Source organism: Apaloderma vittatum, unplaced genomic scaffold (assembly GCF_000703405.1).
Source record: "Apaloderma vittatum isolate BGI_N311 unplaced genomic scaffold, ASM70340v1 scaffold12209, whole genome shotgun sequence".
NCBI lineage: Eukaryota > Metazoa > Chordata > Aves > Trogoniformes > Trogonidae > Apaloderma > Apaloderma vittatum.
Genome location: NW_009733595.1, coordinates 2,756 through 27,281, shown reverse-complemented (window position 1 = coordinate 27,281; position 24,526 = coordinate 2,756). Strand labels below are relative to the sequence as shown.

Genomic DNA, 24,526 nt, shown 5'->3' with positions numbered 1-24,526 from the left:
CTTCTGGGCACATTTTGAGACTGGATTTCATTTTACCCAAGTAATTTGAAACTAAACTGTGGATTTCCAAGAAATGCTGGAAGGTTCATTAGCAACAGTCAACGCAGAATGAATCCCACATTACTGAGCAGTTAATCAATTAATTTAGAACACTGCCTGTCTGCTATGCTCAAAGTTTGAACTAAATAATCAAGGTAGAAAAGGAATACAAAAAGTAGCCCACTTAGTACCAGAATGGAAATTTAGCCCCTAGAATTTTTTCTTTTATAATTTTGTGTTCCAGTATACAGTAGATAACCCCAGGATCAAAGAAAAGACAGTGGTACTTTACCAATTACTGCATTTTCACTTTCAAACTGTTGATTGGAAGTCGTCTGCTTTGGAGGAATTACCAATCTAAAAGACAAAAAATTACCATTTGTTTAAACATGGATTATTTCCATAAACCTCAGTCTCAGTAATGAAAAACTACTCTATTAAAAAAAAGTTACCTGAATTGCATCTGGTTTTGTAAGCTTGCTATTGATGAAACTTGGGCAATTTGCGGTTTATTAGTCCCTGAAGTGTCAATATCTAACTAAAGGATAACAGAAAATTCAAATAATTTAGGGGTCAAGCAACATTAAAACTTTTTTTTTTCCTACCTTTGCTATACCTACATTTTAACAGCGTGATACCCAAACCCACTTCTGTAATTTCATATAAAATCTCATTCACAGCACTGATAACTAGATGCAAATAATTAACTTTTCCATTGCACAGTGTTAAAGAATAAACAAACTTTATCCAGGTTTTCCACTTCTGCAGCCAAGTTCCTCCTGCTTGACAACACAGAAGGGGCTAGAGCCAGGCCCGTCACCACCTCTGAAGACCGAAGTGAGTATACACATCACTGAGTATGTCTCCTGTGTGTACTGAAAAACTGCAGAAAGCATGGAAATACTCCCACCTCACAGATTTTCAGCAGATCAGAAGCCCTAACTTTTATATGTAGCATGTATTCATGCCTTAAGGGAAGGGTGGCACTAGGAATCTATGCCTCAGCTTCAGATAACACATTATTTCACAGGGAGCTGCTAGTTCTGATTTGGTTTTAATTTGCAAAATGTATTAAAATGGCTTCAGTTCGGGGTAGGGAACAAAAGGGCTGGTTACGCAGAATCCGCCACTCGGCTTTTGTCGTTTCCTGAAGCATAGCAACTTTCTTTCTTCCAGTCTTATTTGTCTTCAGGCTCCATCTTCTTTTCCTTGTTGCACTCACCCTTTCTTCAAGTTCCCTTAGCCTTGACTTCCCACTACTCTCTAAATGTAATTCTAAGCCCCAGACTCCCATCCTCATCTCTGGATCACCCTGGCAACGGCTCTTCCATCATCCTCATCATGTCCAACTCCCCCAGCCAGTCACAAATCAGATTTTCTTGAAATTTCTTCTGGTCTTGTTCCACTGTTGCTCATAAAAATCTGGTTTCAAATAGTTCCAGTGAGATGTCCCTTACAAAGTAAAGTCTTGGTATAGAAACTTGCCCAAGCTTCTGCACAGTGAACACGGTTCCAAACTATTTAATCTCCTATGGCCTTACTATATCTGAGTATTGCTTTTAGACTTCAGTAATCTATTGGTCTTACAAATATTCTCGCTCTTACTGAAGTTTTATTAATGGTTTTCATAACTGTGTCAGTTGATCCTCCCACTTGTTTCTTGACTGTGTCTGTATACCGAAGAGATGGAGCTGCAACACACTTCACTTTTCCAAAAAAGTGCCACAGGAACTATTTGTTTAAAGGTGAAAGATGGAAAATGTAGTTGTGAACTCAAGTGTACAAAGCAATGATACTCCTGTCAGTCTAGATTTTTGTTTCTGGTTAAACCTCAAAACTGAGCTGTTAACTGCAGGCATCCCTGTACAGCACGCTGAACGTTTAGTCCTTTATGAAATCCTTCATCACGGAGCAAATGGCTGACAACTAATCAGTAATAGGTCAAATTCCTCCTTTAGAATTCCAGAAATTTGCTACACACAACAAAGTGAATCTATTCAGGTTATCTCTAAATTTTTAAAACCATTATACAAAATTAATTGGACAGATGCTTCACCGCAAGGTTGGCCTTAGAACGCTTACTATGACCACCAGTTGGACTTTCTAAGAACATACATATTCTCAGCTGAATTAGAAATGGCACCAAAGAAAGATTTTTGTTATCATTACCAAGTAATGGCAGATTACCGAGACTGTCATCCTGATTACAGTGTTAGCAAGTTTTATGTAAGATACGGTAGCACTAGGTACCTGAAGTGTTTTAAATTTAAACAAACACACAAAACAGATTATATAATGTCGTGTTTTCACCACTGGGAGAGCTGCATACCTGTGACGAATTTTCTGCAAGGCCGAAGGAGCTGCTAGTGGCCACTGAAAGCTCCACAGGTTTTTCTGTTTCTTCTCTCTCTAAATTAACAAATATTACTTAATATTGTCAAGAAGATTAAGTATCCAAAACACAGCACTGTTAAACTGAACTTGCAAACAAAGGTTATAAATTTTCCTGTTAACAGGAAGCTAGAAGTATCAAAAAGTATGAGAGCATCAATCAATTTACTGTAAATAACAGTTAATATTTACTGCATTTATGCAAAGAGTGCTAAAGTTATGTTTCAGATTTTTCTGACATCATGCGTCAGGTATACCTGCCATGTTATTTCACTGGTTGCACTGGTAAGAGAGAAATCAGACACAGAAGATTTTTCAGAACATAAACACAGGTAAGTACCCAACTTCCACTAAAAGCCTGGCTTCTGTTATCACAGCAGGAGCAGTTCACTAGATTTGTTATCATGGCTTCCATTCATTTACACAGAAATAATCCAAAATCCTCACAGAAAGATCATTAACCACATTGCACCTGCTTCTGGTCGTTGCCTGGAAAATCTAATACTCTGTACAGACTGGACTAATTTCCGAGGAATGCATGGGACATATAACGGTTTATACAGTTGATGTTTCTCATTTAGCAAAGTTGGATGTTCACTCTCTTCAAATATCCTAAAAAAATTTTAAAAAAAAAGTTAACAATTCCAAAAGAAAGGAAATCATAAAACATAACTGCTTCAAATAAGTGGAGTGCTCAAGGGAGATGCAAGCTGCCAGGGACACCTTCTTTCAGCTCCAACAGCTGATAAAAATTGAAGTTTTATTTAAATATGAGACAGAGTATCACTGAAAGAAAAAGACATAAAGTACCAATAAGCCAATCATAAGAACATTGCTGCCTTAAATTTTGTCAGTATCAAAGAAAAGTATTATGCGTGGAGTTTTACTCTTTAATCAAAGCACATCGCTATTGTAGCTCTGAAATCACATTTTCACATTCAAGAACACTTTTCTGAGATTGTCTAGAATACTCACACTATACACGCATAAAAGAGAAAACTGCAGCAAGTGTTTTCACTTGTGGGATAATTATCCGTGCAGGGTAAATAGCCTTTTACAGTGTAGAAAGACAAAGGTTAGCAGAACAATGTAGGGTAAAGTGGCTATTTGGCACAAGAACATTTACCATTTTTAAAAAATAATGAGTTCTATTTTATTTTCTCTTTGGCATTTCTGCTTAGGCTTCTGTGCTTCTAGCTACAACATCTGTTTTATAGCTGACTAAACAATGCTATTCAGAACAAATGAAGAACTGAGTCAGTCTTTTTCTTCTTGAAATTTTCCATAAAGAAAAATATGATAAAATGTAGGACGCACTTTACAAGGTAGTTTGGAGTAAAATTAGCAACACTACTAAAAAGAATACATCAAATTAGAAGCCTTAGTTAAGATACATGGACCTAACAACACATTAAGCTAATGTACATGCACAACTGCGATCACATAAAAACGTGAATGCACCTCAAGACCAATAACTCTGATGAGAAGGACTATCTTCACCTGTGAAGCCGTGCTCTGCTGGACTGAGACCCAACAAACTAGATAAATCATATGATATCTTATACATCAATCAAAAAGAAAAAAACAAATCGCAAAAAAACTACAAACAAGAATATTGCAAGATTTTTTTTACGCTGTATTTCTTTCAGTTACAGTAATTAGAGATATAATCTCTGTCTAGAATGAGGAGTAGAGGAAGTAAGATGTGTATCTTTAAATTTAGATGCAGAGAGTACAAAACCAAGGAGAAATAAAACCGGAGCTAAGCACAGAATCCAGGCTAAAACTGCTTCACTTTGTTCAAAATGGCTTATTTGGCCATTTCACCACAACTGTCACTCAAAAAGGAATTGAACAGGCTGCTGCTGTTGAAGTCAGGAGTTAGATTGCCATAAACCTTTTTTTTTTTACAGAACTTAGAATGCCAAATCCTGGAGTCCGTTTCCTTGTGCTTCTGCAGAGCCTAGCAGATAACTCCGTATTTCTGAAAACTCACTGTTCATGAAGCAAAGCATTCTTTTAAAATGCATATCTACTCAATGTATTGATGGCAGAGTTACAGGACTCAGAAGATCTTAAGACAGGCATTTGACCTTTACAATCCCTTCCAATCCAATGCATTCTGTGATTCTGTGATTTTTTTTAAGCAATGAAACCTTCCAAAGAGCCTGCAGTTAAACTTCATGCATATAAAATACACCTGCTCCCTTCTCTCCCCAAAAACACTACCAAAAAAAAACGCTGCATGCATTTTCTCTGACATAATTAATAACCATTGAAAGAAAAATCAAACTGCATACTAAAGCTCAAACTAGTCCAAATTGCAGTAACAACAGGGAAGATCGTTCGTTTTCTTTCTCTATTTCATTGTTAGTAGACATCTGAGCAGATAAAAAATCTTTATCAGGATCCATATTGTGAAAGAGGTAACATTTTTTTTTACTAAAGTGCCAAGAAAGATACAGGTATTCTCAAGTTAAAATAAAATCCCATTTCCTTAGTGGCAGTTTTTTCCTTTGTAGCAGAAGCAAACCCAAAGTTTAATATGACTTTATCTTCACTACAGGAATCAAGTGTATTTGATCACATACATGAAGAATTGCACTTGCTTCCTGGTATTTACCAGGTCTCTACTGAAGCCTTTTGGTAGGAGGACTTTTAATAATTAGCTGCCATAATTATCAGTAACTAATAACTGCCTATGAGGTTGTGGTCAGCACAGGGTTAACTCCTCATATAGGTTTATATTTAAAGGTCCAGAAACAGCTTTACAAGTATTCTTCCAAGAACTACATCACCAAGTTTTTTTCTTTGATCAGTAAAATCTCACCACTTGTAATGCAAAGAGACTGGAAGAACTGCAATAATCCACCACGGAATATCCTTTACAAGAAGTTCTAGCAAAAATCTCTCACTTGGAACATAAGAGACTTCAGCTATTCAGAGGTGGAATTAATATGTAATCAAATGGGGGGGGGGGCCAAAAACAAAACAAAATCCCACAGAATTACAGAATAATGTAAATAAAGCTCCATCAAACATTTGATAAAAGCAGAAAGGATGAACATGGTATACGCCAAAGCACAGTTCAAGACATCAACCTTTCAATGTAATAAATACAATCTCTACCTGGGAAATCAAGACCACGTCTTCAAAAGAGTTGAGTCCAATTTGGTGACTGATAAGAACTCCTGCTTTGGAAATTTTAACTACGATACTTGTCTAGATAACTGGTGAACTACAAAGGCCACTCATCAGAGAAAACGGCTGGTATGAGAAGAGGAATCTGTTTTGCAGTCAGCCTAATCAACACCTAGCTGGCCTGCAGTATGTGATCCAAACTGAAGTGTTCCAGGCCTTTTAAAGAACAGTTACCATTGTCACCCTCCTGCCCAAAGGAGAACATATATATCAGCACCTATTCATTAACTTGCAAGTTGGTTTCTTGTCTTGTAGCCTTCTAAAGCATTTCATGGGTATTAATTTGTGCATTGTTGTGCTCAGTGCGCTCATTGCTCTGTTTAGTTCTTTCCCTTGGTGCTGCTGGTTTGTTTTCACGCTGATCTGCATCAATTCACGGAGATCCACAATGCAACTCTTTTTCCCCTCTTCTTCTTTTGTGGCAGAAGATGAAGACAGCTCCTTTTTCTTCACGAAGTTCTCTTTGCTTCGTAGTAACCTTGTTGTGATTTCAGAAGAGCTCACTAGAGACTACTGCCTTTGGCAGCCACATTCTGCTGTGCTGTTTTTGTACATTGCCCTGAGTCGGCACTTTATTTAAGGAGTGGATGCCCCCTCCCTGGAAGTGTTCAAGGCCAGGTTGGACGGGGCTTTGAGGAATTTGGTCTTGTGGCAGGTGTCCCTGCCCATGGCAGGGTGGTTTGGAACCAGATGATCTTTAAGGTCCCTTCCAATCCAAACCATTCTATGATTCTCTGATTCTCTGATTGTTACTTTTTTTCAGAGAGTTTATAATTACAGATTTGTAATACACCTATTTTTAGCATCCATAGTTACTTAATCAGATGTTTCTATGCTTTCTGGTGAAGCCTTTTTTTTAATAAACTACTGCCAAATGGAGATCTTTAAAAACAATTTTTATGCCATTTCATGCAAGGCTTTGTATTATGAGTATCTTTGGCATTTAAAAGACATGTAGACGTGATGCTAAGCGAAGTGGTTTAGTGGTGGACCCAGCAGTGCTGGGTTAACAGTTGGACTCGATGATCCTAAAGGTCATTTCCAACCTAAAGGATTCTATAATTCTGTGACTTTATTATTTTAAATAAGTTTAAACTTTACCTTAGGAAAAACATATTAATTAATAACCAGTTTATGGTCTGATACAATACGCTATATTACGTAAATGCATCTGTGGAGATGAAAAGGCGATGTGGATTCGGAGATATTTACAACATCTTATAACCATGATGCAATCCACAACTTCACACAACTTCAGGTGAAGGCAGAGGCACCTGAAGGCTCCATGGCAGGGAGGCAGGCGTACCAACGGCTGCTGTAGCAACGCACCCTACAAATTCCTTTCTATGAGGAGCCCAACCAAGTCCTTCTTACGCCTCCATGTGCAGAGCAGAGGGCTCTAATAGGTCTTTAATTGGCATTTTGCTTTCTGCACGCTGAACATATGTGGGTTTCTTTGAAAAGTCAAAAGGGAGTGTTTCCCTCTTATTTTAACCTAGTATTAAAACTGAGTGGATTTCTTGCTTCCCTAAGTTTTTGAGGTTTTGCCAATTACAAAAAGCTTACATAAGAAGGAAGAATGGGTGAAAAGGTTTAAACTACAAAAAAAAAATTCATTTGATAGGACTGTAAGAAGATATTAAAGTCCTAAAATGTCCTGATGGAAAGGATCTTCGGAATGATTAAAACTACACATTTCTATAGATATAGTCCACCAAATCCCTAACCAAAACCCTAAAAATCTTCTTTTTCAAGCACAACACAATGTAAAATCACATAGACAAAGTGTTTTGGACCTATGCTCAGTTTAAAATGGATTTTGGTCTAAAGGTATCAGCTCTAAGGGTGATAGTTCAAAATTCACAAGGACTCCAGGCAACTGCGAGGTAGTCCTGATGGTTATTTTCAATCATTGTAATCGAGCTCGAATTAAAGTGAGTCCCAGTTGTAAATGACCACAGACTAATTTACTAAGCCATTAATCCTGACTATGAAACTTTCACTCATGCTTGTTTTTAAGAAATAAATTAAGACTTAAATTTCTTAAGTAGTTCAGAGATGAAGATAAATAACGTGGAACTCTTGACTCTTTTTCCCCCATGTATGCCTTTAGTAGAATAAATGGTTTTTATCTCTGACTTCACAGTCACTGTAGTTGTATTCGAAACTCATAAAACTATTCACATAGATCTGTCAGCAGTAGCTGTGAGGAGCAAAGGTTTCTACAACTTTCAAATAGTCTTGCTTCCAAATGCATTTAGCTTTCACAAATCAAAATTTATCACCTTCTTAACCCCAAGACATAGAAAACTTTTAAAAATACATAATTAAATCACATGACCAGGATTAGAGAAACTTGCCAGTCATTATTTAGCAATGATTTGTGTTTTGTCACAGTCTTTGTGCAATTGCTGAGGGAGTACTCTAGGCGCAAGCAAAGTAAAGAAATAATTCTTAAGTGTACCTTTCTTTAAACTCCTTTGGCTTCTCCAGGCATTTCTGATTTTTTCCTTCAATCATTTCCGAATTATTCTGATCTTCTGTAGCCTCTTCAAATGTCTTAAATGATAAAGAGCAAATAAAAATTTTTAAAAATTGCAAAATTATAGCTATGTGCTGCAGCTCATGAATCATTTCACAGTAGACCAAGATGGTCTGAAGAAATAAACAGAATAAGGTTAAAGAGAGGCAATATTTTTTGTTAGGCCAACTGTAACAACTGAAATAAACGCAGAAGTTTCTGAGCACAGACTCTATGTATCTATTCAGAACAAGGAGCCCCTTAGACAGTCTCCTTCACAGTCATAAATAAATTCATCACATCCCTTCTTATTGTATGCTCATGCAGCACATACCACATTAGGACTTTTAGCCTGTAACTATGAGCATCAAACAGCACCACAAAATATAAATAGAAAACACGATCTGTGCACAACATGGGTCTGTCAGCACAAGGCTGGCTGAAGTGGACCCGGCTGACAGGGCAGTAAGTGAAGTCCTTGGTATCTGGTCCAGAGAGGTGGAAATGTGTGGATGCAGTACTTTAAAAACCTCCCAAATTCTTTACAGGATTGGTCTTCTGGGCTACTCAGGCTTAGGAGACACCCTTGGCCTCCCAGCAGAGGACTGGGTCAAAAGGTTGTTCTGACAAAATCCTTTTTTTAGAAGACCATCCCTTTGGAACCAGTACTGCTTCTAGTCAGTGGAACTGTGCTAATCCCCCAATTAACATCAGCCACTTTTACCTCTGAGTATTATTTACCCACACTTAGTTGGGAGGAAAAAAAAAAGAAAACCAATTTACATACCTCTTATTGTAAAGTATATTTAGTTAAACACATTAACAGAACATTAAAAACCAGCAGGACCTGGGAAAGCTGTATACTCGAGCCCTGGGGCTCACTGAGGAATGGTCCCGCTCTATTTTGTATTCTCTAGCCCTCTTGAGCTCGTGTGAAAGTCACCATGACACTGTGCCTTGACAGAAATTATGGTGTAAACTGAGGTCGAAGGAAAGTAAGCTGTAGGAGACTTTACAGTCATGGATCACTCTTCTTTAAGAAAACGTATGTGATGTTATAGAAACATAATTATTAATACGTGCTTGAAAATACGCTACTTTTTCATGTGTCAGGAAATATAACGGCGGTATATATAACAACATTTATAAAATGTGTTTATATGGTTGGACTCAATGATCTTAAAGCTCTTTTCCAATCTGAATGATTCTATGATTCTATATAAAATAAAATAGTTACCTTTCTGACATAATTAATTTTCATTTCTAATTCTTCTGCTTCTTTTTGTAGTTCAACGGACTCTTGCATGGCATCCGCTGCGAGCTTTAACATTTCCTGTGTTTTTTTCCTCGAAGAAGCACTTTCATGTTATGGAATACAGACTTCAACGTTACTTTTTTCAAGCAAGCGATGCTATCAGATCCCTGAGTCCTCTATGCCACAAGCGCAACATCTTATTTTCTGCCACAGGTGCAGAAAACTCAGACAAACCTACATTTCCCAGACGTATTTCAAATCTAACTTTAATTAGGCTTCTCCTCCTTAACGAAGCATTTTGACGGCTATGTCCTTAAGTGAGTTTTATTTTCTTTCGTCAAAATTCTCCCATAAATTTATACTGAAGGGCATTACTCAACCTTCAGCTTTCTCACAGAGAATGCTAATGCTGCCACTCTGAACATAAATATATAAATAATAGGTACACTTTCTAAGAGAAAGTTGTAAAAGGTAAATATAAACTTCCTTCCCTGTCAACTGCATAAACACTAAAAATCAAGGATACATATGTAAAGCCCAGTCATTCAGGGATTTAAAAGGAACAGGCTCTGCAGAAATAAAATTTAATTTCAGATCATTCATTCACAAATCAAATTTTCTTTACAAATACAAGATAAATCAATACATCAGGAGCACTTATCTTCACTTAGTGCACATAACAGAAACAGCAGTATGACAGTAATATCATTAAGAACAGCACTGAAAATATATGAAAAATAAATTTAAAATTTTGAGAGGCTAGTTCTAAAGTAGTTTTAGAACTTTATATCCCAAGAAACCCAATGGCAAACCTCTCCCCATTACCTTCAATGGTGAGAGGAAGGAATATTAATATATATGCACTAAATTCTTGGTCAAAGTCTCAGTTTACTACAGATTTTTTCCTAAAAATGGTGTAACAAAAAGGAGACCTTTTTATCAGCTTACGAGAAGCTGTGAAAAATAAATTAGATGATTTCTGCACAGCAATTTCAATGTGTCACACACTACCAAGGGGCTCTACTGTAAAAGCATTGGTAATAGTAGTACCCAGAATATCCACGCAAGCATCTTCTTTCAACTTATATTTTTCAGACAGTTTCAAAACTCTGCTTCGGATTTCTTCAAGTTCTTTCTTTTTTTTGTAATACTCCTGTGCAAGAGCAGTTTCTGCATATTTTTCACGGTGTTGCTTCAAAACCTCTTTATACTGGGTGATGTAATCCTGATACATTTTCCTATAAAAATACATGTAATTTTTTTTTCATATGAAATCACTGTTTATAAGGGGGTAAAAAAGTATTAATTTATAGCATCAGCTCAATTTTATGCTGCCAACCTAGAAAAAAAGTCAGATTATATTTAATACAATAATATTTGGCTCTATCATTTATCTTCCAGCTACTTTCTTGGAAGTCTATGCTGTGTGTAACATAGAACACACTCATGACATAAAAAAAAAGTCAAACCTCATTGTTCTGACAGGGATGTAGATCGTTCCATACTCAAAGGCAGCCTGGCAGATGACAACTGGGTTTTTTCCCCCATGTAATTATCAGGAAAGGCACTGCAGGCCAAATTCAGTGTTCCTGTATACTGACACAACCCCACTGGTTTTGGTGGATCTGTATCAAACTTATAAAAGAGAATTTAGCCTAACTGCCCACATTTGGAGCTGCCTGACGTGTCACCGGACTAAGAGCTGCCTCCAAGGAGATGCTGAGCAATCTGTGTGGGACTGAGGGAAGCCTGAAATACACATACATTAAGACACTAAAAACAATAGGACTATTCACGTTTCAGGTTAAGCAAACACTTAAAACGCTTAATTGGCAAAGAGCCAGAATGCTCAGCTTCTTGTAGGACTGCCCTTTAAATTAATGTTACGCTAATATAATTGTGCTGACATCATGTGAGTACGTAGCTACAAATTCTTAAAGCAGGTAGCACCAAGTCATGCACACGACATTTAAAAAACTTTAAAAGGGCTTCTGAAACAAAAAAAAATATACTATAAAAGCAAACAAATACCATAGCAAGTAACAGGATGTAACTCATCACATAAAGTTGAAAATTGATCAATACTCTGTTTGGAAAGAAGAGGGAAAAAAGTGCTATATTACAGCTACCCTCTTGTGTTAAATTAATGACAGTGACTACATCGGAAATGAGTTCCTTTTCAGGTTTTCTCAGGCAAGGAATTTACAGGATAGATGGCTAATGACTGATCAAATATTCACCTGTCTCATTGGGGGAAGAGTCTTTTATCACACCAATAATGCTACCAGGCACAACTTTTATTACAGCTAATTTCCACTACAAAAGTAGTATCTTTCGGGAAAGCCGAATGCAATCAGGGAACTGGTTCTGGTTCCTGATGTCGCACACAGGTAATGTAAGTATAGACCTGCAGGAAGTCTCTACTTCCCACGCAGACAAGAGTTAACTATTAATAATTTTTAAAATTGTTAATAATAGCAACCAGTGCCCAGTAATTATATTTGTCTCTACATTTGAAAGCAAAAAGCTTAATAACTGCTTAAAATAAAAGAAGTAATTTTTTTCAAATGTTGATATTCTATGCCCTTTATTGCTGAAAGAAAGATAAATTTAGGCACATGCAAAATACATAATAAGAGTTTGATGGTAAGCATTTCTGCAGATGGCACATGTTTATAAAGAGATATCACAGCTGCATACATCCAGCATGTACCATTAACACAGACTCATTTACCTGAGAAAGAAATACTACACAAAGTTGCTTGATACTAGAACATGCCAGTATAAAATCACAGAAGCTGAAGGAAATGTTGTTCCCCAGGAAATGATTATGTGAACAATAGTGAGAAATTTTATAATAATCACTTATTAATACACCTGTAGATTAACGAGAAATTCTTCTATGAAATGCATTATGGCACGTAACAGCAACTAAAGCCAGAGCCTGACCTGCTTACCTGCACCACGAGTAAAGCCTACTTTAAGGAACAGCTCTCACTGCTTGTGAACCATGCAGTATTCCTCTTTAAAGGATATATTTTATCTCAAACTGCCATTAATCATTTAAACACAGCATGACTGCAAGGCAGACACTTCTGGCTGGCTGCTGGCTAGTCCAGGCAATGGAAGAGACAAAAATTTGTGGCCAAATTCAATAGTAAAAGCTTCTGCTCTTACAAAAAAAAAAAAAAATCTTAACTTTCAACTAAAACTACACTCCAGGCCTCCAGGCACTAGTTCCCCTTAAAATGACTGAATTTGAAATACCTCTTTAGGGTTAAGAAGTTGTAGATCAACACTGAGAAACCAAGGAACTTACCCTTCCAAACTTCATACAGAAAATTACATTAAACTATTTGGTCTTCTACATGGATGGTCTCAGGAGTCTAGGTTTCTTGATTTACTGAATATATGCGAACACTGTACAAAATTTGCCAGGTTTGAAAGATGGAAAATTTTCAGTTCTATTTAATTTAATAGAAGCTACAAACGATAACTGAGCAACAAAGAAATTTGCTGGTATAAAATTAAGAATGCATTACATATAAAATTTAAAAACATAAATAAGCAAAATAATCTGTCTTGGCAGGCACATTTCAAGCATCTGAAAATATTCTGCAAAGTTTATATTCTTTTCCCAGAATATATTTTCCGCAGATTAATTTTTATGGCTATGTACAGTGTAGTAATAGTAATAGTAATTAGTAATAGTACTACAGTAGGCCTGAGAAACTGTCACTATTTTTAATATTTTTCCTAAGTAAGTCACATGCTCCAGTTCAGGCAGTTAAACACAGGCTATTTAGAATTCAGCATGGTTCACACTAAAGTCATTAGAAAAAGTTTTATTCTAATGACAGTGGGAAAGGACAGCACCCACAAATCCCCGGAACATTACCCAGATAGCTATTTATTCCACTTTCCTTCTTCATATCACTTATTTTCAGGATGACCTTCCAGTTCATATAAGCGTTCTTATCTGTTCTTGAAACCAATAGCAATGAAAAGTGTGGAACATTTTTAAAGCCTCCACAATAAGTAACTAACTAAACACAAAATGATCTGCCCATCTTTTTAAAAATATCTTCTCTTCTAAAGCAGTATGTCCTCAGTGCCTCCAAATGCTACGCTAAAAAGCATGTTCAGTGCATGAAGTTCTAAATGCACTTATTTTTCTTCCTAATTTAAATATTTAGAATTTGCTGGATGCACATCTTGCTGATTTGAATAAATGATCAAATGCTTCGGTACAGAAGGACTCTATTTTAGAGACTACCTTTTTAAAACACATGAATTAAATTTGGTTTAGGATTTCTAGTCATAATGTCTTAATTAAGCTCAGTAAAACAGGTCAAACACTTTCATGTTGGCATTGAAACTAGTTATCTAAAGAAGCAATTTAAAAGTAATGCTTCTTCGGCTTGTCAGCTCACATTAGTAAAAGCCAAAATGGCTTAATCATATACTCATAGAAAGCCAATTTAGCCTTATTTTTCACCAAATATAGAGCTCTGAACAGGAAGAAGACAGATAAGCTACTCACTAAGTTAATTAAAGACTATCAAGCATGCTGTTGCTGTTGTCTTGGACAACTGGCAAAAAGAAACACTTACAAAGAATGAAACCCAACATTTTAAATTACCTAAAGTTATAGCTCTAAAGTGGTGGTTAGATATCTAGATGGGTCTGCTGTGATTGTTTTCACTACAGGCTAACCAACCTCTTGCCCTTCACAAACATCAGTAAAGGTGAAAAACCTTCATGAAAATTAAGATCAGTTTTACCCAAGTGTTAAAGAGAACTTAAGAGGGTTAACTTGGCACACGTCAGTTGGGACATCTCAGTGAAAATCTTCATTCTCTCAAATGTAGGCAGCTACACTGCACAACTAATAATTTCTTCAAAATGCAGAATCTAATTAATGAAGTTGAAACAACCAAAATGCCAAACAAAATTGAATGTGCAATTAATACTAACTAGAATCTGACCCTCAGCTAGTCTTAAAATTATTTTAGACCAGGCTTTCCTGAGCTACTTGTCCTGTTCTTCAGGATTTAATGCTCAACTTGCATGCTTTGTGGTTAGTTTGAAGACTATACAGTGGTATACAAAAACTCGATTTGTTTTTTCTAATAATCATATGCAATTCATATTCACAAATAGGTGAGATTATCCGAATGCTTCTAGTTGTTATTTTACTTAGTCCATATATGAATTTAAAGGCTTAGGGTCAATTAAGTGATGCTTCTGAAAAAAATATAAAACCTATGTGTTTACAAGTAAGCCTTCCCAAAGCTGAGTATCTGAAACTACATAGTATACATGAAGACATGTCATAATAATGGCAAAAAAATCATTCATAGATAGAACTTATGTATGCTTTTGTAAATACGTTCTAGTATTCCATATTTCTGCAAAACCTGAAACATCCATGCCTTTATTTCTTGGGCTTTTCTTGAAATTGTAGGCAATTGAACAACATTCAGAAAAAGACAAAGTAGCATTTGAGAAGCAATTGAATTTGAAGAAGGCATATCTTTTCCTATTCCACTAGTAACTACAAAATAACTTATGACCTCATAATAATGGAAACAAAAAATTATTTTAATTACTCAGTCATATTATCCTGAAAAGTATATAAAAAGTATAACTTTTTGACACAGACTGTATGATCTTTGATGATTAGTTTAGATAGGTTAGTAAGTACTATTGCCAGAAACCTCAGTTCACATAATCAGATACCTCTCCTTTTCTGTAGCTTCTTGTAAAGCTTCAAGTTCATTTTTCAAATATTCTTCATGCTTGCTAAGAATTACATAGGTGGGCTTCCAGCTGTGGGAAAATTAAAAAAAGAAAAAAAGGCAAGCATGTAAGTGGTCTTTCCTAATAAAAAGCCATTCAAGAATGACGACATCAAGTTGCTTTAGCTAGCTTATCAGAACAAGTAATTCACCTAGTATTTTGAAAGTCAAACATAAATGGGTTTAATACAGAAAGCTTTTACATGCAGACATTAATTTTCTTAAGATTTTAAAGCTGCAAATTCAAGAATGTAGATATATACTCATATAGGATTATCAAGTATTACAAAGCACATTTAAAGAAACAGAGAACTTCACAAATTTTTGGAGCCTAATACTAAGCAATTAGGCATTTAAATCCATGTATTAGGTACTGGGCACAACACCATCAGTAAATCCTTCAGATACCCAGGATCTTCTTATTGGAGATGCACACAGCTTTGTTCTCAGCAGTATCAGCAGCATCTATCTCATACCTAAATGCAAGCAGCAGTCACAAACTCAGAATTTCCTCCATTTGCTAAGCAAGTCCTGCTTACAAAACAAAGGAAAGAGAGGGTGTCTTTCAGTAGAAAAGCCTAGACACTGGGAGCACTGACCCAGCAGTTCAGACTCACAGGACCACAAACCACCTCTTACTGACGAGATGTTAACTAACTCAGATTCTGCTCCTGACAGCTAATAGTTAATAATAAATTAATGGCAGGTGAGAACTGAACTTCGCTTGCTGTCAGTAACATTCTTTTCCACCTCCGAGTCACCATCCACATATATTTCCTTCTTCCACGCAGCTGGCATTTCGCTATAGCGTTGTTAAACGCACCCGTTCCAGAAACCTGTCTCCAGACAAGAGGTGCCGTGTGGCTCTTAGCCTGGATCTCCTCTCCTGTGGCTCCCCTATGGACCCAAAACACAATCGATCCATTTTTTTGTTGTTCTCGTTTCAGGAGCCTCCTGTAATGTCAGAGCTATGGCAAAGCCCACCAGAGTGATTTTCTTACAGCAGGATGGGTAGATTGTACTGAAAGCACAGCTATGTTAAGGAATACATGAAGGACTTGGATTGAGTAAACCAATACCACTTTCTCAGCATCCAAGTATCAGAGATGCATCGTCCTTGAATGTGGGAATTCTAGAAAAATAAGCAGATAAACTTTCTGATTCAAGTGAAATTCAGATGTTATCTTTATGAGAGGCATATAATGTGTCTTTACATAAGAAAAAAACACCCTGTCTGAAAAACGATGGTGTAAGAAGAATTAGCCATCCAGGCCTGGATGTGTTCTGCTCTCCCAGATGAGGTAACAGCTCTCAGAAAAAAACTATTTTCACAGAAAGCTGTAACTGAACAAATGGCCAGTGTTTTGCTCAGTTAAAGATTGTAAGAAACAATTTCAGAAACCTCTGGTGCACAGAACCTCCAAACAGCAAGTAATACCTTAATAAGACTTCACAGATACCAAAGTGTTGAGAGGTGAGGGAAAGAACAGAAAAATTCACTGACTTGACTGAGCTGAACAGGTGTATGTGCCACTGACAAGCCCCGTTCATTCAGAGAGAGAAACCTCTGTGGTGACAGGTTGCCAACAGGCAACTTCTGAGATGCTGGGAGCTGGGATCCAGGTGATGGCTGAATCAGCTGACCAGGCTGAGGTCTTATTTCCGATGGAAAAGAAAATCACATGCTCCCTCCAAGGGAACCTTCTATACAAAAAAGTAGCACACCCTCTCTCCAGTCAGGGCTTGAAGTTATCTGTAAATTCAGCTTTTGTGCAGAAAGCAAGCTACCCTGAGGCAAAAAAAACACCTACTCTGAAGTTTGTCTGAGCGGAATGAACTCTCAGTCCTAGGAGATGTACACACAAACCCCAATTCTAGGAAAAGATAGACAGATATCAACGCTAAACATTGAAGAAATAGAAGGAAAAATCCATTAGGAATAAAGAGACTAAGTGAATGAGAGACACAGTTACATTTAAAGAGTTAGATCAACTAGGAGAAGAGGAGCAATGGCAACACGGAACATGGCTGCAACTGAACAAAGTGAATAATTCATTACTGGACAGGTGAGAGCAAGGGGGATGTATGGTTAAAGCAGGGTAAGTGAAGGGCATTTTTGCATGTGCGTATGCCCTACGGTTCAAAACTGGAGGGTTGGCGGCACGCAATCACACAAAGAATGAATGTGCATTTTGACAATCCTTTCCAAGATGGTAAAAAATGGAGGCTTCAGTAACAGCTAACTTAATGTAATTTCCATCAAGGAAATAAATAAAAAGGCCTGATGCTTAATTTGCTGAACTAAAGTCTAATGACCTTGAACAAAAAATAATATGCTCCAGGTGGTGAGACGACACAACATATAATCACCATTTATAACAGCAGTAAAGTTTGTCAACAAAAGCACTGAATGAGAAACTGCAGCATCCATTCAGGAAATTTAGCACTATTGGCACAAATCTGACACCAACGGTGATTAAAAAAGTAAATACAAAACGCTACTTCACCATATCTACTGCAAATTCGGCAGAAAGATGAATTTTTAAGGGGTCAGACTTCTAAAAATAGAAACCAACATACTTCTGTATTTATATAAAAACACTGTACCGGTACACAAAGGCTGTGATCTACTCAGAAAGGTCCATGCCTTTCTTTGGAGGGAAGGAAAAAAGAGAGAAAAAAGAGCACTGAAAAAGTCACAGAGCTTTTATTAATTAAAGTACAACCCACACTGGGTGTTAAGATCTCCTGTTCACATCGTTTTTGCAGACAGATGCATCGTACAAGAACACTTTTGCAAACACAACCAGGTATGCAGAATTCAAGTAGCTCAGCTACCAGTTAGCTAATTGCATCACTGCTTCACAGAGGTTCTTGGTAGCTATCACATTTATCAGTCCTTCCTTTCACCAGCTACAATATAAAAAAAATCTTTATCCACACTAATCTGAAAGCAATAAAAATATCCTATAGTTTAGCTAGTGGGATAATATAGTAATTTCTTTTCCAAATTAGCAAGATCATGAGTACATTTTTTTTTCCATGATATCCCATCATTCTTGAACCTGATTTGAAAAACAGAAGAGAAACAATAAAATAGGAATAGTTTCCCTCAGTAGTATTTCATCACTTCTTATTGCTCAAGAATCAACATTTCTAGTTTGAATCATGCAAGAAACTAAATATTAGAAAAACGTCATCACTTGTCGAAAAATATAAATTTCATTTCAGTCACTTTGTGCCTTGTGTTCTTTGTCACATAGACCAATACAAATTTCTTTAGATAGCACAGTAGCAACCCAATAACACCTGTCTCATGCATCATATTTTCTGTTGACTTGCTGAACATAAGAATCACGTATTTCGTTCAAAGTCTTCACATGCTTCCATATATTCACCATGTCTCATAATCCAGACAAAAAGCTGTTTCTTTGAGAGCTCTACTGAGCATTACTAGCAATTTGTCAACTATGAGGGAGATTGCAACTCCAGAATAGTATTTGAATTCACAAAATCAGCATGGGAATCATGTCCAGTAAATACAGAGTATCACCTAGAATAAATTTTAGAAATTTAAGATGATTCTGCTCCATAAGTGCTCTAATTGTCTGATCTTACAGCTAGGGCTTGTTTATCGCAATTTTCAGTATGTCGTTAAATGACATTTTCAATAATTTAAGACACAAAGTCTCTTCTCTTCTGCAAGCATTGTCCTTCTATGAATACATGTATTCATTAATGAGTCACTTCTCATTTTCAGTCCCTTTACACTAATGCCATTAATTATTCTTTGTAGGACCTGAGCCAAATCCCATTGCACTCAATGATTAAAATTTAGATCAGATCCTTACCTCCACCCTTAATTTTTTTTTTGTATTTTCATCACTTAGGAGTTTGTGATTTGTGAATAGATTTTCAACTTCAAAAGACATCTAAGGAAGTGTCACGAATGGCTTCAGAAACAGAAAAATGTTCACTTCATACTGCATTGGAGGCAAGAATTTAATGTAACTGGAATTTTCTTGTCAAGGTCAAATCTTTTCCTCTTTCTAGAATAAAGCTACAAATCAGTGTGGTATGGCAATTGATTCACACAGCTAGCCGCTAAATTCATTCACTAGCGATGCTGTTCTTTTTTCTGTTTTCAGATAGCTGAAATTAAATCTAGAATAAATAAACCCTGATGCTATCTTTACTACTTTTTTATTCTTAGAGACATCCTCGTTCTCCATTCATATCCTTAAAATAAATAAAAAATCAAATACACATTACAGACATTTTTATTCAAGTACTTATCTTTAGGTATAGAATTGCAAGAAAATGAAACAGAGAGAAATTGCCAACAAATCACCACTTCAACTGCCAAGGAATTAGACAGGCTGTGGGGAGATGAATGCTGCAATGAAAAGACATGATTCTATCACCTGGGCCAAACTCTCTGTATTGTCAAAAACAAATTTGTCTGTTTAGGTATCCTTGCAAACACCCGAGACTTTCAATTTTAAAAATCAGGTATTCTATGTCAGGAAGAAAATACTCCGTGTAGCCAAATTCTTGCTTGAGAAACTTCTGATTAGTAAGATTTAACAGTGATCTGCATTTAAAACTTATACCAATAATCTGCCAGAAAAACTTCTATAAAGAAAAGCAGCCCATTGCATTCATCAAAACAATTTTGCTGCAGAAACAACTACACCAAAAATCTGCCTGCAGAAGTACACACATATGGGTATTGAGTCCCGATCCTGTCTTTTCATGGCATCAGTTTGTAGAGGCAGTTATGACACCTTAGGAGAGAATATATATACACCAAAAAGAATGTAAAACGTGTTGTGAACAAAGATAGAAGGATGCCTCAATTTCAGGAAGACAAATTCAGAATTAAATAAAGAACACAATAAAGCCTCATTGTCATGGGTAATTGTTAAATTATTTTTAGTTTTAAAAAAATTTGCTTTTTTGAACAGTATTATTAAGAATGTTCAAATATGACAAAACTGAGCTGTATCTAAATATAGAAAAATTATGTTTTTCTTACTTACCTGAATACTTCAGCATGCTGCAAAGACAGCACGTGAGTTCTCTGAAAATTGTTGATTCTAATAAAAAAAAACTAACCCAAATTTAATTGTAGTCTGTTTTTCTATAATTTCCTTGTTCAAGGGGTGGGTGATACTACAGTTTCATACCTGATGATTTGCAGCTTGAAAAAAAATAAAATACTAGTTTTCTTTAACACCACTCCTGCCTGAACACACACATACATATTTTCACATTGCTTCCTCACTGACTTTAATGCCATGAATCAATAACAACTTAAATCCGTACCTCAAAGTTCAGGCTCTGTTATACTTACACATTGCAGCTCTCCTTACTGCTCTCACTTTGTTTGTGCAAATCAGCGATCGCATCATTGCTATTATTTATATTTTCCTCCAACCTAGCAATTTCGTTCTTTATTTCCTTGATTTTTACAGTATACACTGAAAGTAAAAAACATTTTAAAAGTGAGTGTATGTATTTTCAACATATCCCTGAAATAAAAAGTCTAAATTCAAAACTGTTAAAAATTTATACCTAAATACTTTCCCTTAATAGTCCCAGAGGAGTGGGCAGTCTGCAATTAAGCAAAGCAACAACAAAGTGAGTCAAAATCCCAGTTGCAGTTGTGGGGCGAGTACCTTAATTATCTTTTAATATTGTGAGGTTGCCTTTGGAGGAAAAAAATAAATAAATTGTGCTGTTTCAGCATCCCAGTCTACACAGAACTAAAGTAAGTATTAGAGGTAGAAAGCAAAGCACTCTTAATAGCTAGAGGCAACCCTTCTTATTTTTTTGCAGCCCAGTGTCTGCACATACTGGAAGTAGCACAGAGGGAAACCAGAGTGTAAATCACTTGACCCTTGGTAATGCTGGCAACTGGGGAGACTGAAGTACAAAAGTGGCTTGAGATAAAGGGCTCCTTGAAAAAATGGATTTGTTTTAGAGAAGTCCAGAAACACAAATGTTTTGAATAGGAAAGCTGGCTACAAGAAAGGGAAAACATTGCGAAAGGCATATAAGCAAATTACTACTAGAAACAGAGAAATTAAAAGGGAATTTACTCAAAGTGGGCACATGTAATGTACAATAAATTAACACAGGAAACAATGAAAAAAATGCATTATAACAACAAATCACCAAGCGCTATATTTGCAGTAATTCTTAAGGCAGATTCTTAATTCTGCCCTTTGTAACAGCAGACACCCGATAACATTTTCTGAATGAGTGCTTAGATCCATATCGTTGAACGCAGTGTTCTCTTTCACGAGGAAAAGCTGTGAGAGCTATTGTGCATTCTCACGTTGTAATGCAATGAGCAGAACTAGGTGCATTTTTTTTTCCTTTGCTGTTTATTTTTTCATACAAGGTGTATCAGTGTCATCCCCTGCCATTGCTACTGCCCTGATCACTTTCTTGCCAACATTGGTGGCCCTAGACAGAAGCCAGTCACAGACACCCTGGCCTTCTCATCTACGGAATCAGGAAGGGCATCTTAGTTAAGTAAAATGTCTCTTGAGTTTGAATTCCTGCTCTAGAACTTCAGGTCCTCCTGCAGTTTGAGTCTGGGTTTGCAGTGCTTTCTACACATTCACTTCCAGTGTCGGCTGCATGAACATCACAAAAACAGAACAAACAAACAAAAACCACTTCAGAGAGAAATAAAAGCAAAAAAATATTTTAATATCTTGAGTCATCCTGAATATCTTCAATATCTTAATAGTTTTAATATCACTATTTTCAGTATCTTAGGTTAGTAATTTGCCTTTACTTAGCATGAAGCATAACTACTGCACCTTGCTTCTCTTCTGTAAAAAAAACGGGTATTTGGAAATACCCTGCAGACGACATTTGAAGATTTATCAAGATATGGTGTAACTTTATTAACAAAACAACCGTTGCGTAAGCAGAGCAATGCACTTCACATTTCATTCCGTGTTTTCTGGAGATGAGCACTTCTGTGACAAGAGTGAGATGCTCTACCCACCCCGTGCTTTCACAAGGATGTTGCAGATGAGATCCATCTCACCCAACTACACAATGCAAGCACCTGCTTCAGAACTAGACACCCCTGGCTACAGCTACACTCGGTGGGGACAAGCAGACATTTTTTAAAGCTTACTTCTTCTAATCTACTTTCTTCAGGATAGCACAAATCACACCCTGAAAGTGCTTATTTCCCTCCACCGGTTATAAAGGGATTCTAGCCAAAAAGCCTGATGAATCTCACACCAAAAGTGTAAGGCTGAATGCTACAACTGTTCCTCTGCCAAGGAATACTCACATAGAGACGAAATTAAATCAGTGGAACTATTTCTGGGTAAGTTTTTGAAAGATTCTGAAAGACCAAACTTTTTAAAGGCTGTGAGTTCCCATATTTAGATATTTTTGAAGTGAAGATGCAAACAGTGATGCCGTGTTACTGCACAGCCCTGAAAGTGTACTTTATTTATCGTAACCTTGCATAAATTTTAAGAAAAATCTCAACCCCAAGGTTCATTTATGTGGCTGAAGAGTTAGCCCAGAATTCTAGGTGTACCAGGTTTAGTGTTAGAGATGTTTCAATGTTTAAGATGCTTCAATTTAATATTAATAATCTTGATGAGTAAGTATTTGCTTGGACAGTACTTGCTTGAAAACTCAGTCAAGATTGTTAGAAATGTTGCCATCAAGGCGAGTAACAACTAGACCAGAATTCTCTCGTTCTTCTTCCAGAATGTTATGAGCTTCAGTATCTACCTACAAAATTTCAATGATGAGCACACGTGTCCTCAGATTGTTCAAAGGATAGTTTCTCTGCCACAAACATTCTTGTGAGTGGGTGATTCAACAAAGTATCATGATAAAAAACGAAGTCCAGACCTAAGCGCACAGCATTATGCTGCCTGTAAGTCCTGGGAGAAAAGAATTTGATATGGAGCGAGACTTTCTGATCTGATTTACTGTTTTGAATTCCAAATAAAATTACCAGTTGTTTGATTGCAAAAAAAAAAAAAATTAACCAGGCTTGAGTAGTAGTAGCAACCGAGAGAACTTTCATTATTTTAAGGAAACAGCAACAGAGAAGAAGAAGCGAGGCAGAGGTCCAAATCTGGAAAGAACAAAAAACATGAGGAAAGAAAGGGAGGCAAGAGGCAGATGTATTGAGCAAGCACAGCTGAATCAAAGAACTGCCAGTGCCTGTGAGGAGCTACAGACCACGGGCAGGAAATGGCGCAGCATGAAACTGGCTGCCCATGAGACAGCTGAGCAGCGTTAGCTGAAAGTCGCGAGCAAAAGCAAAGTCTGCTGGGGAGAATGAGCAAGTATTGATGGCAAACGATGAGGCAGGGTGAGAGCAGGACACGGGACAGCTTTTCATTAAGACTGCTTCCGCCTCTGAAACAGAACGTGGACCAGGACTAATGAAACAAAAGCAGTGTCTTCAGTGTCTAATAAAATGATAATTTAGCTCTACTAACCATTTATCTGTTGATTCGCATGTTCCTTAGCAGAAAATGTTTGTCCTAGCTGGAAAACTAAGAGGAAAATTAACACTTTTTCATATATACTTATACATACATGAGTTGAGCAGTAAAAGAAATATATGTTTTACATTAATTGCACACACACAGATTAACAAAGATTTCAACAAAATATCTAAACAGCAATTTTATTATTAAATAGCTGTTAGAATCCCTCTCCAAAACCTCACACATAGCAAACATTACGTAGGCAAACACTGAAACCTTAATATTACAAATTTATTTGAAGGCAATATGTTTAAAGCAGAAAACATCACTATAGGTACTACATTAGTAATTAATAATTAAAAATATATGATGTAGTGACTCACCAAACTCGAGCAGAAGCTTGTCAAAGTTGTTCAAAAGCCTGTCAGTCATTGTTGAAACTAAAACAGAAAAATGCAATTCAAGGATTTACACAGTCAAGAGCTTTAACACTACAATAAACACGCGAAAATTGCAAGACAATACCATATATTTTAAGGCAAGGAGGAAAAAGTTGTAACTGCATTTGAATTACTATCTAAACCACTTTAATGGAACCAAAATTCTCAGTGGTAACGGACTCATGGAAAGTCTAAACCACAGTTAGGAAAAAAGGAGGAGTATCATTTAGGTAAAGCTTTGTTCCTGGTGCAGCTCCACCTTTGAGAGGCTTAAGGCTCTTAGAAGGTATAAAGAATGCAAGAAAAGATGCGCACGTACAAAATTCGTAGCCTCTACTCCAGCTGGTTTACTAAGCCTATCGACTGCAACGCTGGTCATGGAAAAA

At 36.6% G+C, this 24,526-nt stretch overlaps 1 protein-coding gene across 1 annotated transcript in view; it reads right to left on the bottom strand.

Moving 5' to 3' along the window:
• LOC104278857 (chromosome unknown open reading frame, human C14orf39) overlaps positions 1–24,132 on the bottom strand; it is a 31,708-nt gene extending 7,576 nt beyond the window's left edge. The window contains exons 1-12 of the mRNA XM_009875962.1: positions 24,084–24,132; positions 23,710–23,766; positions 20,565–20,691; positions 15,150–15,239; positions 10,458–10,645; positions 9,934–9,976; positions 9,390–9,510; positions 8,096–8,190; positions 2,901–3,042; positions 2,369–2,446; positions 492–577; positions 332–396 (exon numbers count right to left, since the gene is read on the bottom strand). Of these exons, the coding sequence (XP_009874264.1) occupies positions 332–396; positions 492–577; positions 2,369–2,446; positions 2,901–3,042; positions 8,096–8,190; positions 9,390–9,510; positions 9,934–9,976; positions 10,458–10,645; positions 15,150–15,239; positions 20,565–20,691; positions 23,710–23,766; positions 24,084–24,132 (1,141 nt within the window). The remainder of the gene's footprint in view (positions 1–331; positions 397–491; positions 578–2,368; positions 2,447–2,900; positions 3,043–8,095; positions 8,191–9,389; positions 9,511–9,933; positions 9,977–10,457; positions 10,646–15,149; positions 15,240–20,564; positions 20,692–23,709; positions 23,767–24,083) is intronic.
• Between the last annotated feature and the right edge of the window lie 394 nt (positions 24,133–24,526).